Source organism: Acinonyx jubatus, chromosome C1 (genome assembly GCF_027475565.1).
Source record: "Acinonyx jubatus isolate Ajub_Pintada_27869175 chromosome C1, VMU_Ajub_asm_v1.0, whole genome shotgun sequence".
In the NCBI taxonomy this organism is placed as follows: domain Eukaryota; kingdom Metazoa; phylum Chordata; class Mammalia; order Carnivora; family Felidae; genus Acinonyx; species Acinonyx jubatus.
In genome coordinates, this window is record NC_069381.1 from 196,403,657 (window position 1) to 196,423,655 (window position 19,999).

The window sequence follows — 19,999 nt, forward strand, 5'->3', positions numbered from 1 at the left end:
TTTTTAACACTGATCTAATCTCTTTCAATCAGATATTTTATTACTAGTAAGCATTGATAGTTCTCTCACTGTCCCTAGTTAGTGTGTCCTAAAGCCTTCTATAAAGGTCCTACTGCAAATGTATGCAATCATCCATACTTTTCTGGTGCTGATCACTGAGTTGATTTAAATTAGTATGGGCATGAAAAAGACTATCACTAAATGAAAGACCTCCTTGTCCACCTCTGTATCAGTGGTGTATGAGTAATGTTTGCACCATCCCTAGTATTAGCACAGGAGCTTTTTCAGTTTTCCTGTTCAGCAGAGCAGAATTTTCCAGTGCTCCACTCAAGGTGCAGCTAATATTACTGCTCTAGCGATAGCAATGTATCAGTGAGTTAAAGAACCAAGAATGAAGATATCCAGAATAAATAAACCTAATTAATAATGGTAGTACCTATTATTTCTTGGCATGCATATATAGAAGAATCAAGGATAGGTGTCTGTTGATATTTCTACATTGCAATGTAAAAGAATATAAACCATTTTTCCAAGATCAAATCTTGGTAAGTTTGAATTCTTATGTAATGTTGAGCAGGTTTATTGGCATTTGTATACTATGTGGTTACGGAGTTTCTCTTCCTCATCAAGCTGTTAAAATGTGTAACTAACAGAAATTTTACATATCAATGATAGACTTGGCCCTGATGTTGACTAGGGACATTTCCCCGGAACTATAAAATATCTTAGAAGAAATAATGTACTAAATAGGCTTTAATGAAGTGGAAACCTTTACAGATCTTTAAAAAGTGATATTTTACTTCACTTCTGTTTTTATTTGTAGGATTAGATATAATTGAAAATGGTACCCACAGACATAGAAAGAAATCTAGTGCACAGATAACCTCTTTTCATTAGTAAAGATGGGTTTCTACTTCAAGAAATAATTTCATATAATTTACTACTTTGTCAAAGAGCAAACTTCAATGAGTCACAAAGATAATCCCTGCTCTCAAAACTCGGTGTTTATAAATGGAAATACTAAAGCATATTAGCTGTGAGGCAGGGATCTTCACTGGGGCAGAGCTGAGAATTAAGACAGGAAGTTAGGGGACAATCTTTCTGTTTATTAGAATCTTCATATTTTCATGGTTGCTGAGAAGTCTCCTAAAGAAAACTTGAAGTGTGTTGGATCACAGACAGACAGAAAGGTCTGTAAAAAGCAGAGTGGAGAGAGGAATGGGGGCATGCCTGTTGAAAAACTTATGTGGAAAGGAATTGACCTGGTCAATCAAACTCCACAGTGGCTGAAAATGGAAGCCGTTCTGAGGTCTGATGGTAGCAGGTACTTGCATGACCCCAAGAAATAGCCTGGAATCAAGTGTGTATGTCCCAGAAAGTAAATGTGAGTAAGGCCGTCTGGCAAAGAACTCAAGGCAACTGGCTTTGGGGACAGAGAGATCTAATCTCAGTTCAGCCACTTGCTGGGTGGACAGCATAGGCAAAGTGCCCAGCCTCCCTTTGCCTCAGTTTCCTTGTCTGTAAAATAGAATGATAATTCTATCTCATGGACTTATTTTCATGAGAACAGTGATTTAAGGTAGTAAAGCACTTAGCATTGACACAAAAGGTACAATCTCTTATTTTCCTTCTTCAAAAGAGTGGCATGAGATTTTCAAAGCTATCTGGACCCTGTCATACATGAGAACCCAAGCAACTATGCTATGAAACATCACCACACTCCAGCTTAACTGAATATAAAGCCAAAGGAGAAGTGTGTTCGTTTCACGGATATTGCCAAAAGTCATGAAGACCAAGTACAAGGTGGTCTGGGCATCATGGCAGGCATTTGTACTTGGGGCTAGAGACCCCTGCACTGTTGAACCAGGGTCACTGGTTCAGCTTTCAAGGACAAATTTGAGTTCCCTGAAGGATTCCCAGAAATACCTAGAAGAATTTTTCAAAGGCCACAAAATTTCTGCTCAAGCAGGTAGGGATTTGGGGTTAAGGACTTTCAGGAATTGATATTAATGCTACTGCATTAATCCTCAGACTGGTGAAGTCACAAGTATAGGAAATTAAAAAACAAACACATGTAAGCACCTCAAATTTTATAAGTAACAACACATTTCTCTGATGTATTTCCTTGTCAACTTGACTGCCCAATGACATGTTTTAATACATGCCCAAATCATTAGCATATTCACAGACATGAAACACGGCCACTGGTGAATATTGAAAACTGAGTTGTACTGTTCACCAGGAAAAGTGTCTGGATAACTCAGTTAATAAGAAGCATTGCTTCTCTGACTTCTAGCAAGGCACTGATGAGCTTTTGTCCTTTGTAAAAATGTTTTTAACTTTATCCCTTTACTTTATATAATTACAAGGTATGAATCTGAAGATGAAAAGAAAGAGTGGTACGAAGAAACTTGAAATTCTCAAGTCTTCAAAATGCAAATAAAAAAATACAGAGGAAATACTTAGTGTTCGTTGGTGTACTGTCTGGTTTTCTGGCCTGGACTTTTTATTTAAAGAGCAAGCATTTTTTCCAATGTTTGTCAAGACCATTAAATGTTACCACAATCAAGCTTGCAGACTAGTCATTAATTCTGTAATTGTAGATATAAAAAAATGCTCTAGCCTAACAGAAATTGGTTTCCAAAGTACGTCAGACTGTCCAGTGAGAAGTCTTCGAAGAACATCAAAACCTGCTATTCATATGAAAACTAGTAGTTTAATGAGGAATAGTATAATGAACAATCAGCTTGTGACCTGATGCTCTCAGGATACTTAACTTGTAATCCAAAGGTAAAGTCTACGTATTTGAAAGCTAACAAACTCAGCTGAGAAAACAGAATTCTAAACTCATTCAGAAGAGGTAAATGCTAACCAAACATTGTACTTGGTACTTCAAAGTAGGTATTTATTCCTTATGGCCCTAAATCTTTGCCTATATGTGTCCGTGTGTATATATATCTGTGTATTTCCATGTGTGTGGTATATAATGCTATTGTGTATATGCAAAGGTGATATTTTCTGACTCACTAGTAACATGCTATAGCTTGTCTTGCTGGGAATGACAGGAGATTTATATCAATATTCACACTCTGATGTCCATCAAGTATTTTCAAGATGGCTGGTTGAGGGTATATTTTTACCAAGGAAAGATTCATCCTGATTGGAAAGCCAATATTTGGAAATGAGGGTAAAAATAGTGCAATTCAATGTAGGCTTTTGCTCCAAAAAGTAGTAGAAATCTTTTTGTTGAGGCTTGGTCCTAATATTTACTTTCCATACAAAGCATAAACACAGTTTTATAAGCTAAGAGAGATAATTTTCACCTAAATAAAAATCCTAAAAAGTCACAGCCTTTTTTTCTAGCCATTTCTCATTTTCTTTGATTAGCAAGAGATCCAAATTTAGGTGAGGCAAATTTGCCCACTTAAGAATAATATTATCTATAAATGATTATTTTGGTTGCATTCTGTTTTTTTTTTTTTTTTTAATATTTCTAACAGGCGTTGTGACACATAATTGGATATAGTTAGATGGAAATACAGTACCTTGAGCTGGGGAGTCCAAAGTGTACAACAGATGTTTAACAGATTTATGGAGAGTTTTGAAACCTTCGTTAGTTATGACACGTGGATAAACCTTCTGCACGACCAGCAGTGCGCTAACAAGTCAAAAAACAATTAAACCAGATTGCATGTCAGGGTTTGCAGACAGAAACCAAAGGTTATTCAAGGAGAAAATGGCTACAGTAAATTATTCTTATAACGTAGAAGACAAGATACTGCTTTTGTTGTTTAATTACTTGTTTATTAATGCAGAAAACACCCCTAAAATGTTCTTGAACCAGACAGAGCATTTTACATTTCCCCGATTCTAAAGACTCAGGACTCAAAGGCCTAAAAGGGAGTGAAGTTCACATCAATTGTTTCTGTTAAGACTTAAAAATAAGTGGTTAGGAATAGCTATGTCCAATGAAATGATGGCATTGTTTCTATTTAAGGGAAAATTTAAATACTGGAAATTATTTTTATTAAAAATCAAGCCTAGGGGCACCTGGGTGGCTCAATTGGTTGAGTGTCCAATTCTTGATTTGGGCTCGGGTCATGGACCCAGCCCATGGTGCCAGTTGTGTGACTGAGCCCCACATTGGGCTCCATACTGAGCAAGGAGCCTGGTTAGGATTCTCTCTTTCTCTCCTTCTGCCCCTCTGCCCCTTTCCCTTGTGCTCTCTCTCTCTCTCTCTCCCTCTCTCTCTAAAGAAAATAAAATAAAAAAATCAAGCCCAGAGAAAGGACCCCATTTCAGGAATAATAATTATTTAAGCATTTGATAAATATTTATCTGTTGCTGGACAAATGGTAATGTTTTTGAAAAAGAAACAGAGCTTGCCCTAATTAAAGACTGCATTCTATTCTCTAAGTGTCCCATAGGTACTACTCCAGGAGTGGCTCAAAATTAATATCCAGACTAACTGGCACTATTTTCCTAGAGTTTTTATGTTACAAATAAGATGGGTGGTCTGCACTGGGGATGGCCAATCAGCAAATTCACTGATGCTTGAGTTCATTCTACATTTTCAAAAAGCAATTTGTTTCTTAAGAAATGTCTTTTTTATCCCTTTATTGTCATTAGTACATTTAAAAAAAAGCTGTCATTGTACATCTGAATTTTCCAAATACTGTGATTTATATCAATAATCAAGGGCAATGTTTTAACTTACATGAGTAGTAACTAGAACAATAGGCTTCATTAACAATCTGCCATTGTGAAGTTAAATGTACACATGGAACTAATAGTTTTTCCCTATGTATCCTAGTGAACTAAAGGCTCACTCCAGCAACAGATATAGTATGTGCATACACTTTCATGGTTTTCTACAAGTTTTGAAATTTTTAATAGATTAAGATCATTTTAATTTCAGCTCCCTAGCTATGAATAAAAGCTGTATTTAGAAAAGTAAATTGAGTGTCTTCTAGTTTCTAGCATAGTATGAGGTATACAGATAGATATGTGTATATGTGCATATAAGCATATATGTAATTTTATTTAGTCCTCTAATAATTCCATAAAGTCCATTTTATTTGCCTTGTTTTACAATGGGAAAACTAAACTTTAACAGTTACATAATATCCAGTTATTCATAAGTACAGCTGATTTTGTCTAATTTCAAAGTTTATGTTCTTTCTATTCTTCATCTTGTCTCCGGCATAGAAACTGTGCCCCAACATGGCTGAAGAGAAGGGCAGGACATTTCTGCACAGAGCCCACAGCATTATTAACCTGTTATTGTGTCTGGCCATAGAGGCATGGCTGTGTTTTTTTCATCTCTGCTCTATACACATAGCAATGGATACCTCAGGCATTTTATATTTGCCCTAAAAATCTCCCGGTTCTGACTCTGTGTTGAACCTTTCTGACCATGGAGACTAGTTAGATGGTCTCAGGTTATAGACTGCCACTAGCTTTCTCCCAAATTGGCCCTCTGCCTAACTCACCTGATCGGTTGTTTCACAGTAACACCTTCAAAGACTGAACAATTGGCAATCTCATTAAAGCTGTCAACATTACTGTTGTGAGTATCATTAGTAAAATGTCAGTAGACTTAATTCATCTTTTTCTAACAAGACATTTAACTTAAAAATAATGACACTTGGCCCTCATCCTCTCTGAAATCCTTTGAACACTTCATTGATCAAAATATTTTTATTTTACTTCATAGATTTTTTTCCCTGCTCTTTACCATAGAAAAATGAAGTTATCAAAAGATAACTTATCTTAAAGATAATTTTAAGAGTTCTCATGATTTGGATTTCAGCACAGCTTCCTCATAAATGGTGAAAATCATATATTTTTTTCCATTTATACTTCTTGACTTTTTTGAGATTTCTCAGTTTTGCTAATTTATGTCATAACGTTAATATTGTATAATGTGGTTTTGGTGATGGTTTAAAAACAATTTACAACTCAAAAAAGAAAAAGTAGTTGAAGGAAATGACTTCACAGTTTTTGTGAAGTTCATTTATCCCTATTACTTTATCAACAAGAGTAAGATAAACTAGAGACCCTAATTTGGTATATAGCCATTTATGGTGAGGAAATTATGACTCTTAATGACATTGTCAGTTTAATAACAATAAATAATAAAGAAGATTTAACTTTAAAAAATTGTTTATAAAGGGCTCTCCAACAGAAATATAATGCAAGTCGCATATTTAAACTTTATAGTAGTCATGTTAAAAAAGTTAAAAGAGGGGCGCCTGGGTGGCGCAGTCGGTTAAGCGTCCGACTTCAGCCAGGTCACGATCTCGCGTGTCCGTGAGTTCGAGCCCCGCGTCAGGCTCTGGGCTGATGGCTCGGAGCCTGGAGCCTGTTTCCGATTCTGTGTCTCCCTCTCTCTCTGCCCCTCCCCCGTTCATGCTCTGTCTCTCTCTGTCCCAAAAATAAATAAAAAAACGTTGAAAAAAAAATTAAAAAAAAAAAGTTACAAGAAATAGATGAAATTAATTTTAACAAACTATTTTATTAAATCAATACATCCAAAATATTATCACTTCAATAGCCAGCCAATATAAACATTATTAATGAAATATTTTAAGTCTTTTATTGTTCTAAGTTTTCAAAATTCACCACGAATTTTATACTTACGGATCATCTCAATTCAGATACTAAATTTTCATTGAAAATATTTACTCTGCATTTAGATTTCATTTCAACTACAGATGAAATGTAGGTTCACATATCAATATTATTCCAAACATACTAAAAGGTTTATCATTAACTGAATCAAATATCAGTGTTTAAAAGTTAAATAAAGTTAAAAATTCAGAGTTTTAGTCAAAATCCACATGTGGTTATCATACTAGAAAGCCATATTAGATAGCCAAGGGCTATCATATTAGAAAAAAAACTAGTGTATAAATCAATAATAAAAAACAAATTAAATAAATATTCTTTAAAAAAGAATTGCTTAAAGTCAAATGTCATCTACTTTAAAATAAAACTATTTCTTTTAGGTATTTCTCTTTTCTTTTTCATTATTATGTAGACTGGTTTACAACATTTGTAATCATTACTGGACAACATGTTCTACTGCATAATGCTATAATATGCAAGAATTATATTTTAAATTTTAAGAGAATTAAAACAGCTACAGTGCAATTCTTATCCTATATAATTTACTTCACTAAAATAATGCCTAAAGTATTTTATTTATTTATTTATTTATTTATTTATTTATTTATTTATTTATAATCCTAAAGTATTTTTTTGGATCTCCTACTTTCTACTAAATATTATTTAGTGGGATCTTTGTTTTTTATTTGTTGTTTCTTAACCAAATTTTGTTGAGGTATAATTCACACACAATAAGATGCACCTATTTTAGGTTATAATTCAGTGAGTTTTAACAAATATATATACTCATGTGACCACCATGCTAATATGATACAAAGCATTTCAATAATCCCCAAAAAGTTGTCTCATTCTCCCAATAGTTGTCCTGGGATCCACTGATCTAATTTCTAACACTATAAATTAATTTTGTCAATTTGAGAACTTCATATAAATGGAATAATATAATATCTACACATCCAGTAAGTGTTCTTTTTTTGAGGGGGAGGGATCTGGATTCTTTTGCCAGCATAATAGTCATAAAATGTATCCATATTATTGTGTGATTCAGTAATCATTTGTTTTTCTTGTTGAGTAGAATTCCAATATGTAAATAAACTATAATTCTTTTGCTGTTTTATTTTTGGATATTTGTTTTTTCTCTCAATTTTTAGTTATCATGAATAAATCTGCTATCAACATAGCATACAAGTCTTCATGTGGACATGTTTTCATTTTCTTGGGTAAATATCCAAGACTAAAATGCTACATCATATGGGCCTACTATTAACTTCATTAGAAGTTATCACACTGTTTTCCATACAGTTCTATTTGTTCTACATTCTTGCCAACAATTGAGGTTGTCCATCTTTAAAAATTTTACCCATTCTAGTGAGTGTGTAGTGATGTCTTACTATGGTCTGATAACTATTTTGACTCTTTTTATTGCTACATTATATAATTCAAATGATTCTTTCTCCTTTAACTGATTTACCCGTTTCCTTGTTAAGACAGAATATAAATAAGAGCAAGAGGATGAAGTGCCAAAATCCTGGGTAAATAAAAATTACCCTAAGTGCTAAAATGAAGACCAATTTAGAGAACGAAACTTCTTAATACCTTGCCCTTCTGTAATTTAGTTATGACATGCTATGGTGGAAAAAGCATAGGACTTGGATTCAGATTCCTTGACTTCAGGTCCTGCCTTTGCCACTTACTAGTTCTAGATACTTGGGGAAGTCATTTGAAAGGGTTTGTTTCTTCTTCTACAAAATGGGGCTATCTGTTGTCTCAATCTCAAAGCATTGTTGTGGGATCAAATGAGATTAATGTACCAACATAAGGGCTTATTATAAGGTCTTTGAACAAACATCATATCTTGGAAGCTTTCCAAAGAAGATGAGAACACTCTCTTCTGGTGCTTCAGACATTTTAGATGGAATATATCATGCTCTTAATAACATATTAGAGAGGGAGCCTGCATTCTGGGGTTAGAAAACCAAGGTTTAAACCCTCATTGCTGTATAATCATCAAATATTTAATTTTATGACCCTCTGTTACCTCATTTACAAACTAAATATTAGTTTAGCTGTAGGATGTAATGTGGATATATAAAGGGCTCAGTAAAGTGCCTGGTATGTAATAGACACACAATAATTGATGGTTGTTGATGTTGTGGTTTTTTTTAATGCACATTTCCAAATCAGCTAGACAGGAGTCAAAATCAAAACTTAAATATAAGACCATTAAATCCTAACTGCTGGCATATTCTGAATTCTTTTATAAGGAAAATAACTTTTAAAGGGATTTCTCCTGGGGGCAGCTGGGTGGCTCAGTTGGTTAAGCATCCGACTTCGGCTTGGGTTATGATCTCACGGTTCGGAAGTTTGAGCCCTATGTCCGGCTTTGTGCTGACAGCTCAGAGCCTGGAGCCTGCTTCGGATTCTATGTCTGCCTCTCTCTCTCTTTCTGTCCCTCCCCTGATTGCTCTGTCTCTCTCTCAAAAATAAACATTAGAAAAAAATTTAAAGGGATTTCTCCTGCAAAAATAATTCGAAATCTTTGTGTCATATATGTCAAATAAAGCCAAACTAATACACAGGTTTAGAAAGGTCATGTATAGACTGGCCGCACATGAGGGAAGCCAACCCCATTGAGGTAGCTCAATTCAAAACTCCACCAACAGGTTGCTTTATATTGGATCAACAAAAACCCAATGGAATAGTTTATTCTTGGGCAGTTTAAATGCTAAATGCACAGAATTCTGGTTGTCCCTGAATGAGTCGGAGCCAATGTTCTAATCTATGACTGGTCCTGTTACACACCTCTTTTTCAGAAGGTCTGCAATACAAACTGACAATACATTTGTTAAGTTACTGTTCCTCCTCACTTCTTCATGTACTTGGATAACCCTGAAGTCCCACTGGTTATTTTTTTCTTTGCTTAACTAATACCCTCATCTTCATTGATAAAATTTGCAAAAAGGTGTTGAAGGATTATCTGCTCCATGTTTAAACTACTTACCTACCAGTGATCCTTACAGGTACCATTACAAAAAAATAAATAAATAAATAAATAAATAAAGGCTTCTTTGTGAATAGTAATGTCCCACTTGCTTCTCATATTTTCTTACCTGTTTGCATTTCGAAGAACATGAAGCAGATTGCTCAGTGTCGTCTCATTCTGGAATACACTTGGAAAACTAGAAAGGAGCTGCCACACAGCAGTCTGCTCTTGCACTTGTGAGAAGAAGGACAGCACTTTGACCATTTCCTGAAATACTGTCTTCTGGTTGTTGGGATCGCTTGATATCTTATAAAATAACAAACAGTGCAAAGTGCGAGTTTGGCATTTGTAATCACGTGGCTTATTGTTTTGGGAAACACTGAAAATTTAGATTTTCACATAATTCTTTCTGATTTTCATACAATATGAAATCATCCTTTACTCTGAAAAATTATAACCATTTCTAATATACTTAAACATAATTGGATTTTTTTCCTATGCCTCCAGAAATTAGCATATTTCAAGCTTGGTTAACAGAGCTATGTTTCTATTTATATAAAATATTTTAAATTGCACTTTTTAATTCCTTAAAATGAAATTAGGTTCTAGGTAATATTTTTGTTTTTCCCAAGGGTATCTGGTTTAGAAGTTACAGATATATCTTCTCTATATCCATTAGTAGACTTTCTATTATTTGGGTACAGAACCCTTAAAACTATATATATTTACTATTATAATTACACATACATACATACTTAATGGGATAAAATATTTCCAATGTTCTGTTGCCATATCAGGAACTTTAGTATAATAAATGATTTATATAGTAAATGAATATATATAATAATCACATCTTACAAGCAAACAAATAACAAAAACCATGACCTTTGGTCTTGCTCTGGATCATAGGACCCAGGTAGTACTTTCAAAGTAAAGTATTTTTTCATTATATTCCCACCCAAAGTAATTTTCTTAATAAACTCAATCATACTGGTAAAGTCAGGCTTTTGTTCAGTTGTAATTGAAGTTCTTTCATGCTGAGAATGTGATTTTGAACAATATATTCTTAAGCACACATTTTACTCTACATGACTGCTGAATTTGTTTAGAAAGCATTTTAAGTGCTCTAAGTTGGATTGGGGTTATTATAACACTGTCTCTAATCCAGTTCATTTGGAAAACTCAGATTACTAAAGATAGTTCAAGCATTCTAAACTTAACAAAAATTACAATAAAATTCAGAGAACCAAGAGGAAAATATCAGAAGTGGACATGTATCATTTATTCTTGCTTATGAAATTTCAAGAAAATTCTGAATATTTTTGAGATCTTTCACCATATGTGGGGTTTTGTTAAATTTGCACATCATAGTGTAAAAATAGCATATAAAAGCGGTCATTACCACTTTACAGTATAAAGTCCTTACCCCTAATGTACAATGTTTTTGGGGAGAGGAATATATTGTTTCATCAAAAATCAGTTTTTCAAAGTAGGCTTCATGTTAATGAGAAAAATTAAAAAGATCACCCATTACTCTAACTTCTGAGAGTTATATGGCTCCAGTAGTTTAATTATTAAACTTATATATGACATAATGAGTAATCTTACTTAAATATCTCAAGAGAAAACAATCTTCATTCACCATAGAGGAAAGCCACCTACAAAGATGTGTCTACGTTAACCAAAATGCAATATTTTTGGTTCAACATTGAAATCATTTCAATCCTGAACATTTCAATGGAAAGCAGATATTACTTAGAATGAGATACTGTGTGTGAGTCTCTGTGTGAGTAATTCATGCCAAGGGTGAGCACATATTCAAGTCAATATTTCCCAGTCCATGTGGGCTATGGACTTGCTCTTTGACTCAAATTGAATTACTTGTGGATACAAGAATGGAAACAATACATGTCCTTTCATTGTTTAAGAGGTCTTGATCAAATTAAAATGTTTACACTCACCTGAGAGAATTGGTTTGTTAGTTCATGAAGAGAAGACTCTAAAAAGGTCATATTGGATAGGCAAAATCTGTTAAAAACGTTTTTCCCTAGGGTGGTCCAAGTGAAGGCATAATGGGCAATATGGTCTGGATAGCTATCACACAGTTCTCTCCGAATGTCTTCTGAAGTTGAATTTTGCTTTAACAGCTAAAAATGTGTGAGAGAAGAGTGGGATAATGATGTCAGTACATACAGATATGAAATATTCTTGTCTTCAAGGAAATGGACTTGTTTTCATAATAGCCATTTTAAGGTCCTGCATTATAGCTACTATTCAAATAACACTAAAATACACTCGGTTTATTTATTACAAGTTACAAGAGAATGTGTGAATGTGGCCATTCTTGTCACTGTTGTGATTTACATGATTCAGATATGACTTGTTTAACTGAACTCATTTCCTGTCTCTGACCAGAGAAGCTAAATGCACCAGGTCTTTTCTCGCAAAAATCGTCAGATGTAAAAATCTGAGTTTCTCCTGGGCTTTTAGCAGCAAACTCAGGTGTCCTAACTCTTTGTGACACTTCCTGGGAAAGTGGCTGTGATCTCTGGAAGACTTCCAAAGAGGGGGAGCTTCAGAGTCCAAGACAAACAGTGTTTTTAGTGAAGTGGACAAACATGGATTACATTTCACATGGAAAGAAATACTTCATTTAAGAAGTATGCATATGAAGAGAAAAGGAAAACATATGCATGAAAACACATAAAGGTATATAATTAACAGATGCAATAAGTGGAAAGCATTTTTATAATGGAATCATTCTAAGTCTTCATATATTTCACAGTACAGACCAGACAGGGCACTAATTGTAGATAGAATAGTGATCACATTGACCATTTTAGGTTTTTAGGTCTTTATAGAGCCAATTATATTAGTTATAATATCTAATGGGTCCTTCCTAACAATTAATTCTTAGAGCCCTGTTAGGTGAGGGGCAATTAACTTTATTGTCCCCTTAAGATTATGTCACAGAAGCTACACTCTTCCTTCTAGTAACGCAACTTCTAAGTGAATGGAACAAGACAGGATCCACTTATTCCAGGATATACTATAAGTGCCAAGTCCTCGAGCCATTCATCCATATCTCTTTCTTAACATTACACATAAACTCACTCCAAAATGATTTCTCTACTCATTTTTGCAAGGGTTGCAGAAAGCAGGAAAGAGAAAGAAAGAGGAATCAGAGAGATCGCTGACACAGGCATCAACATATCATCCTGATTTTGACATCCTTTCCTTGCTCCAACTACTCTAAAAATATGTATCTATACATAGAAAATCAATTTTTGACTTATCTTCACTGGATATATGACTCTGTGCTGCCTCACAAAATTCTGAAATTTCATTCCATGTGAGAAAAATAATTTTGGAGTTTCAACACAATAAGGCGGTATTTTTGAGGATAGCATTTTTATTCTATATATTAAAGAATTTAGCTGATCCAATGCAAGACTATTTGCTTCTAGGAACCAATATGGAAGAAATAGAAATGGAATAAAATAACTTTCCCCTATTTAGGGAGGGTTTACATTGGAATTAACTGAGCATATTGGGGGCTTCTTATGCCAAATAGGGTGTTTTAGGTATCTCAAATATTATTACTGTTGAAACTAGACTTTCAAAATCTAGACTGAACCAAATGGGAAAGTCTTGTATTTCAGCCAACACTGGCAGAATTGTCCTGATGGGTAATAGCGCCTTTCTTGGAATCCCTTTTTGTGTTGTAAACCTTTGGCTTATTTACATAAACCAGTTTATTGAGATGCCTCATTTATACAGAATGTTTTTAAGGGTAACTAACAGAGACATATTAAGCAGCAGAGGTTATGATCACTGGAATATGACTAAAAGTCAAAGTTATGTCCTATATCCTATGTTCCATCCAGATGGAAGAAACATCTACTATGTAAAATATGAATATATTATTTAAAATGCATATGTGTACATGTGCGTATGACAGAGACAGAGACAGTGAGAGAGAGAGAGAGACAGAGAGAGAGAAGTCTATTAGAAAATGTTGAAAATGATCTCTTTTTGATGTCTGAAGAGCACATAAAGCAGGACTCAAATGCCTACAGGGGCTAGCCAAATAAATGTATGAATCTGGCTGGATAAAAGACAGTAAGGAAAAGTGGGGACTGTGGTCAACAGAAGAGTACCTGTTCTGTGTAAAAGCGTTCAAATTCAATTTCCTAATATCCCTACACAAACCTGTAGACACACGCGCACACACACACACACACTTAACTCATAGGCTGCCAGTTTACGCCTCTGATAGAAATTATGCTTATTTTTTTTGTATCTGAAATCTTAAAATAAATGACTGCTGAACAAAGGGATAGATATGTCAGCTCTCCAAACTACACTAAGCAAAAGGACTTTGCTACTTCAGGGAGATATTTTCCATAGCTCCAGATTTTCCAAAGGCATGATCAGTATGGATGAGGCAGCAAGTTTAATGAGTGTTAGAGCTTCATATGCTTTCATATTCGTTTTTTTCTTCCCTGTTTCAGAAAATTAGATCATATGCAATGCCACCCTATCTCTAACTAAAGGAAAATCTTAAGTTTGATTAAGGGACTTAACAGGGAAGTAAATAAATGTCCAAGACCTTAAAGAATTCAGAATGTCTGAGAATTAAGCTTTTTTTTTTTAATGTTTATTTATTTTTGAGAGACAAAGAGAGAGAGACAGAGTGCAAGTGGGAGAGGGGCAGAGAGAGAAGGAGACACAGAATATGAAGCAGGCTCCAGGATCTGAGCTGTCAGCACAGAGCCCAATGCAGGGCTCAAACCCACAGATTGTGAGATCACGACCTGAGACAAATTCGTATGCTTAACCAACTGAGCCACTCAGGTGCCCCGAGAATTAAGCTTTTTATGGAAGAGCTGCTAAGAAAAGAATTTCCCTGAGATATTACTCCAAATGGGAGGGTGTCCCAAATCTCTTCCTGTTTGGGAATTCCTTTTATTAAGGTATTTGTTCAACTGCTATTTATTATCAGTCCATTACAAAACTGAGTGAAATTACCTTTTCCAAACCAAGGATTCGGGCAAGGATTTGACTACCATTGAAAGTATCTGTTCCCATACTTTCCAAATTAGAACTGGTACTGGGAAATACTGTGGCTGCAACAGAAAAAAGAACAGATTAGCATTCTAAATAGACACACAAAAATGGACAGATTCACACAAGAATCCGTAAATATCACTTGTGCCCTTATATACCCCAAAGCAAGAATGTGCTCAATATGCATCTTCCATGAAAATTTTGAACTGGTAAAACAGCAAATTTCATCATTATTTCTTTTCACATAAAATTGTCATGGTTTTGGTCTGCTCTTGGGTTTGTTCCAATCAGCTGAGATGTCATTTGCTTTCATTCCAGTTTATGTCATTAAACTTCATCACCAATATTATTGCCTAATAAAGTACATCATTTCTGTGCAGGCCTGGAGGATTTGAGGTGTCTCCACGAGCTCCACAGATCCATCATATCTAACATCTGTTCAAAGGATCTGCCAATGCACATCTGGTGATAATGGTTTTCTTTTTAATTATTCAATTGGGAGGCTAAAATCTGCTTAGGATCATAAATTCCTTCCTCCCCAAAGTGTTTTCTGAAAGATATTTCAGATCAAATAAATGGGATGAAGCGATTAGTCCAGACTACAGTATACTCTAAGCAATTCTCAAAGTAGCCTCATCTAGTACTATTTATGATGTGGTGGGGTGTTCTGGGTTAGGAGCATTAGCTAGAAGATTATGTTCATCCCCATAGCATGGATGTTCAGTAAGCCAGTATGTTACCTTTTATACGTTTTAGACAGAGACAGTTAGTTATCCTCACAGCAAAGAATCTTAGTATTCAAAAATCCAGTGATCTATCATCAGTAGGGCCTACGTTTTATTATAATGCCTGTGGGGCTGAAGAATTTACCAACTGATTCCTCTGGACCAGGCGATACATTTGTGAGATGAGTGGAGAGGGTAAGAGACATAATCTGTGGCTACTGAGCAAAGCAAAGCTTACTAGACCACAACACTATAATCTTATTTCTACTGTGCTTTAAGCTACTCAGCCAAATACCCTCAGATCATTCACGATAGAACATTAACTCCTCAGAACCACTCACCATCGTATTCCTCCTACATTAACACAACAGGACCTTTTTCATTTGGTTCATCAACTTGTATTGGAATGTTATTTAATGCCATAGTTTTTTTGTTTTGTTTTGTTTTGTTTTGGTTTGGTTTGGGGGGGGTAGTTGACACACAAGGTTATATTAGTTTTAGGTCTACAACATAGTGATTCAACAAATCCATATGGTATACTATGCTCACAAGTGTAGTTATTGCCTGTTACCATACAACACTATTACAACATCATTGACTTTATTCCCTATTTCCTGTTCTGTGTCCTTTATTCCTGTGACTTGTTTATTCCATAACTGAAAGCCTGTATCTCTCACTTCCTTTCACTCATTTTGTCTGTCCTCCCTCCCCCTTCCCTCTGGCAATCTGTCTGGTGACCTATCTTTATCGGTTTAGTTCTTTTTGTCTGTTTATTCATTAGTTTTGTTTTGTTTTTTAGGTTCCACTTATGAGTGAAATCTTATGGTATTTATCTCTCTCAGTCTGGCTTATTTCACTTAGCATAATACCCTCTATGTCCAGCCATGTTATTGCAAATGGAAAGATCTTACTTATCCTTTTTTATGGTAGCATAATATTCCAGTGTGTATATATATCTGTGTGTGTGCATGCATGTGTGTGTGTGCGTACACCATATCTTTATTCATGTATCTACTGAACACTTTGGTTGTTCCCATGTCTTGGCTATTGTAAATAGTGCTGCAATAAACACAGGGGTGCATATATCTTTTCAAATTAGCATATCATTTTATTTGAGTAAATACCCAGTAGCGGAATTATAGGATAATGAGGTATTTCTGTTTTTAATTTTTTAAGGAACCTCCGTACTGTTTTCCACACTGGCTGTACCAATTTACACAATGTTATAGAATCTTAAATATTCCATGGCATTTTTAAAAGTACTTTTTTTTTTTTTTTTCAGAGCACCAATCATGTTCCAAACATACAGGAATCTTTGTTTTGTTCACTAATACATCCCCAGGACATAGGACCGAGCTTACATGATAGTGGGCATCCTATAAATATTTGTCAAACGAATATAAAATAGTCCTGCTTTTTTGAGAGTCTATCAGCGATTTATGGCTTCTAGTGAGTTTCGTAAGGCAATCTGCATCAGAATTACTTGGTGTAAGGCTCAGGTAGTTCAGCCAGGTTTTCTGCACACTAAACTGGGAGGGCCCCTGGCGCAGCTGTAAAGGAAGCACACAGTCCCGCTGAAAGACTGATACTGAGCACGGCTGGGGAGGAACAAGGGTGGAGTGGAAAGAGTCCTGGCTTGACTGCTGCTCTAGTAGCAGGTCTGCTGGATGGGCATAGACAGGGCATAGAACTTGGTCGGGTCTCATATTCCTCATCTGTGAAATGAACAGTTTGGGCAAATTTCCAAGATTTCATCCAATAATTTTTTCTTTGTTTGAAATTGAAATGAAATTAACATAGAGTATTATCTTAGTTTCAGGTGTACAATAGAGTGATTCAATACTTACATTACTCAGTGCTCATCAGGTAAGTGATCTTTATCTATTTCACCCCTTCCCCCACTCACCACCCTCTGGCAACCACCAGTTTGTTCTCTGTATTTAAGAAAGGTTTCTGGTTTGTCTCCTTTTTCCTTATTTGCTCACTTGTTTTGTTTCTTAAATTCCATACAGGAGTGAAATTATTTGGCATGTGTCTTTCTCTGACTGACTTATTTCACTTAGCATTATACCTTCTAGGTCCACCCATGTTGTTGCAAATGGTAATTTTTTATTACTGGGCTTTCTAACCATCCCAGCATCATCTAATTGCAGACAACTACAGTCCCTAGCCGATTCTGGGAAAGTGAGCAATTCTCAACATCATATTTAGCACCATCTAGGCTTTTGCTCCTAGAAAGTATTTTAGTAAGAACTTAATTTCCAATTATCTCAAGAACTTTGCATAATTGCACTGCCACACTCAAGCAACCTTAAGGAACATTTAGGAATATTCTCTGAGGAATATTCTAGGCATTCCATCTCTGTTTGAAAAGTTAAAAGTATAACCCTTTCAAAGATTAGACCTTGCTGGCTGTTCCAAAAGGCCTGCTCTAAACTCGAGAGAAGAGAATAGCTTACCCGGTGATGTGTGCCTTCTTTCTGGAACTTTGGTGCTCTGGAGTGATAAATTGCTGTCCTTCTCCAGGTTGGATGACTTTCTCAGAATTTCACTAGAGAAGAAAAAGCAAGAACTCTATAACTTCACCCACATTAATTTCAGTTAGTTACAGCAATGTATTATGTGGCAGATACCAGGGCTCTCCAAGGACTTTCAAATTTTTAATTTACTTTCTAGGATTGTAATGGAAGAACTCACCTAACCACACACCAATGAATATAGTCGCTCTCCTACAAGGTAAATTTTTATTCAGACAAAATGGCCTGGATGATGTTTAGTTATTTTTACTTTTATCTTGTAAAAAGGAAATTATTTTTAAAAGACATTAGGGTTAAATATTGGAAATAATTATGATACATATATATATCATATAGATGATATATATATATCATCTATATGATATATATATGATATTATATCATATATCATATATACACATTATATATATAATGTATATATAATGTATATATATAATGTATATATATAATGTATATATATGTATATGTGTGTATATATATATATATATATATATATATATATATATACACATTTCATTTAAAAAGATGAGGGATTCCAAAGAGATGAGAGCTCAAGGATGCTTGTGCTTCAGGGACTGAAACAAAGGTATGCTTATTTGTTAACCTTGAAAGAAGAGAAAAAAGAAAAGATAAGAAAAGAAAAGAAAGAAAATATGTCTTTACAAGACAGATTCAAGGAAGAAAGAAAAGAACACACCTTTATTGAGTGTCTAGTCTGTGCCAAGCTCTGTGGCTGTTGCCATCACAGGTGGCACCAGGTGTTAAAGGAATGTATGATGATGTAAGTAGACTTTTTATTGTACTGGATGCATCAACGCGGCAACATAGCATTGTGGTGCCAGGAATCCCTGCATTATCATGGTCACAGTAGCTTTGGGAAGGAAACATTACTGGACCTTTAGGAACCTTCTTTTTAAAAATTCACTTCCTCTTTAGTTGATTATTAAAATGGAGATAATCATACTTTCTGGAAAACATGATATATCTAAACTAAGTGTCCAAAATAAATGTACGTATTTCAAGACTAAAATCAGTCCGATGCCTGGATGTGAACACTTTTTGGAATTCCTAAAAGTTGGTGAACTTTGTGTACTTGTTTATAAAAAAGCTTACTTAAGATACATAAGGACGGATATAAAAATATAATAGTGAAAAAGCAAGAAGTTCCACTTACGGTTGAGATTTCGATTTAACTTCCTTTTTAGAAACAAGATCTGAATCATGGTTCCAGGGTACATTGTGATTTATAATTGAGAAAAAAATCTGTTTTTTTTTTCTTTTTTAGTGTGTCCTTTTAGTAAAAAATGGTAAGAAGAGGTGGTATTTGTTTTCATTCCCTAGTGTTTTTCCAATATTCTCTATAAAATGCACTGGTTGCTCCAAAAGCTCTGCATTCTTAATGTATATTTGAATTATTCATGACCATGACTGTATTCCCCAAAATCTTTTTACATTCCTTATGCTGACTATTTGGATGGGAAAACTGCTCAGATAAAAATAAGAATTGACCTGTACCCTTTCCCTTCTCTCAAACAGAAGTTTTAGAAAGTTTGAGAAAGTCAGGTTCACTTTTCTTTTTCTCAACATTTTTTTTTTTAGTTCAGCTTGAAATGCTATAAGGAGGACTATTGAATATCAACACATTTTGAAAATAAAGGGGAAAACTACCTTCATAAAAATTTTAAGGAATAGGGACAGCAACAAAAACCAAAAGGAGAATGACAAAGATCAACATGAGCAAACAGGAAGCAAGAGAAAACAGAGACTGAATAATAAAGGAGAGCTGGAAAGAAAAACAGAAGAAGAGGTGATAGGAAACAAAGAAAATGTAAGTTAAGAGACAGAGGACACTTTGCCCATCTTCCCACATTCAGAGAAGGGTCCTAAAACTACTCCTTCAAATATTCTTTAAAGACCAAAGGAAAAAAGCTCATCCCCTTCCCAGCAAGCCTCTGGCTCAGCAAGTCTGCATTTGCTCAACAATAAAATGGCAGCTTCCAGACAAGGAACTACAGATGCTTCTCTCCTAATAGGACCTGTCCTTGGTCAGGAAG

The 19,999-nt window shown here is 34.9% G+C and overlaps 1 protein-coding gene across 1 annotated transcript in view; it reads right to left on the reverse strand.

Moving 5' to 3' along the window:
• Positions 1-19,999, reverse strand: part of ABCA12 (ATP binding cassette subfamily A member 12) — a 174,456-nt gene that overhangs the window by 88,610 nt on the left and 65,847 nt on the right. The window contains exons 4-8 of the mRNA XM_027051488.2: positions 17,868-17,959; positions 14,645-14,742; positions 11,575-11,760; positions 9,741-9,919; positions 3,546-3,658 (exon numbers count right to left, since the gene is read on the reverse strand). Of these exons, the coding sequence (XP_026907289.1) occupies positions 3,546-3,658; positions 9,741-9,919; positions 11,575-11,760; positions 14,645-14,742; positions 17,868-17,959 (668 nt within the window). The remainder of the gene's footprint in view (positions 1-3,545; positions 3,659-9,740; positions 9,920-11,574; positions 11,761-14,644; positions 14,743-17,867; positions 17,960-19,999) is intronic.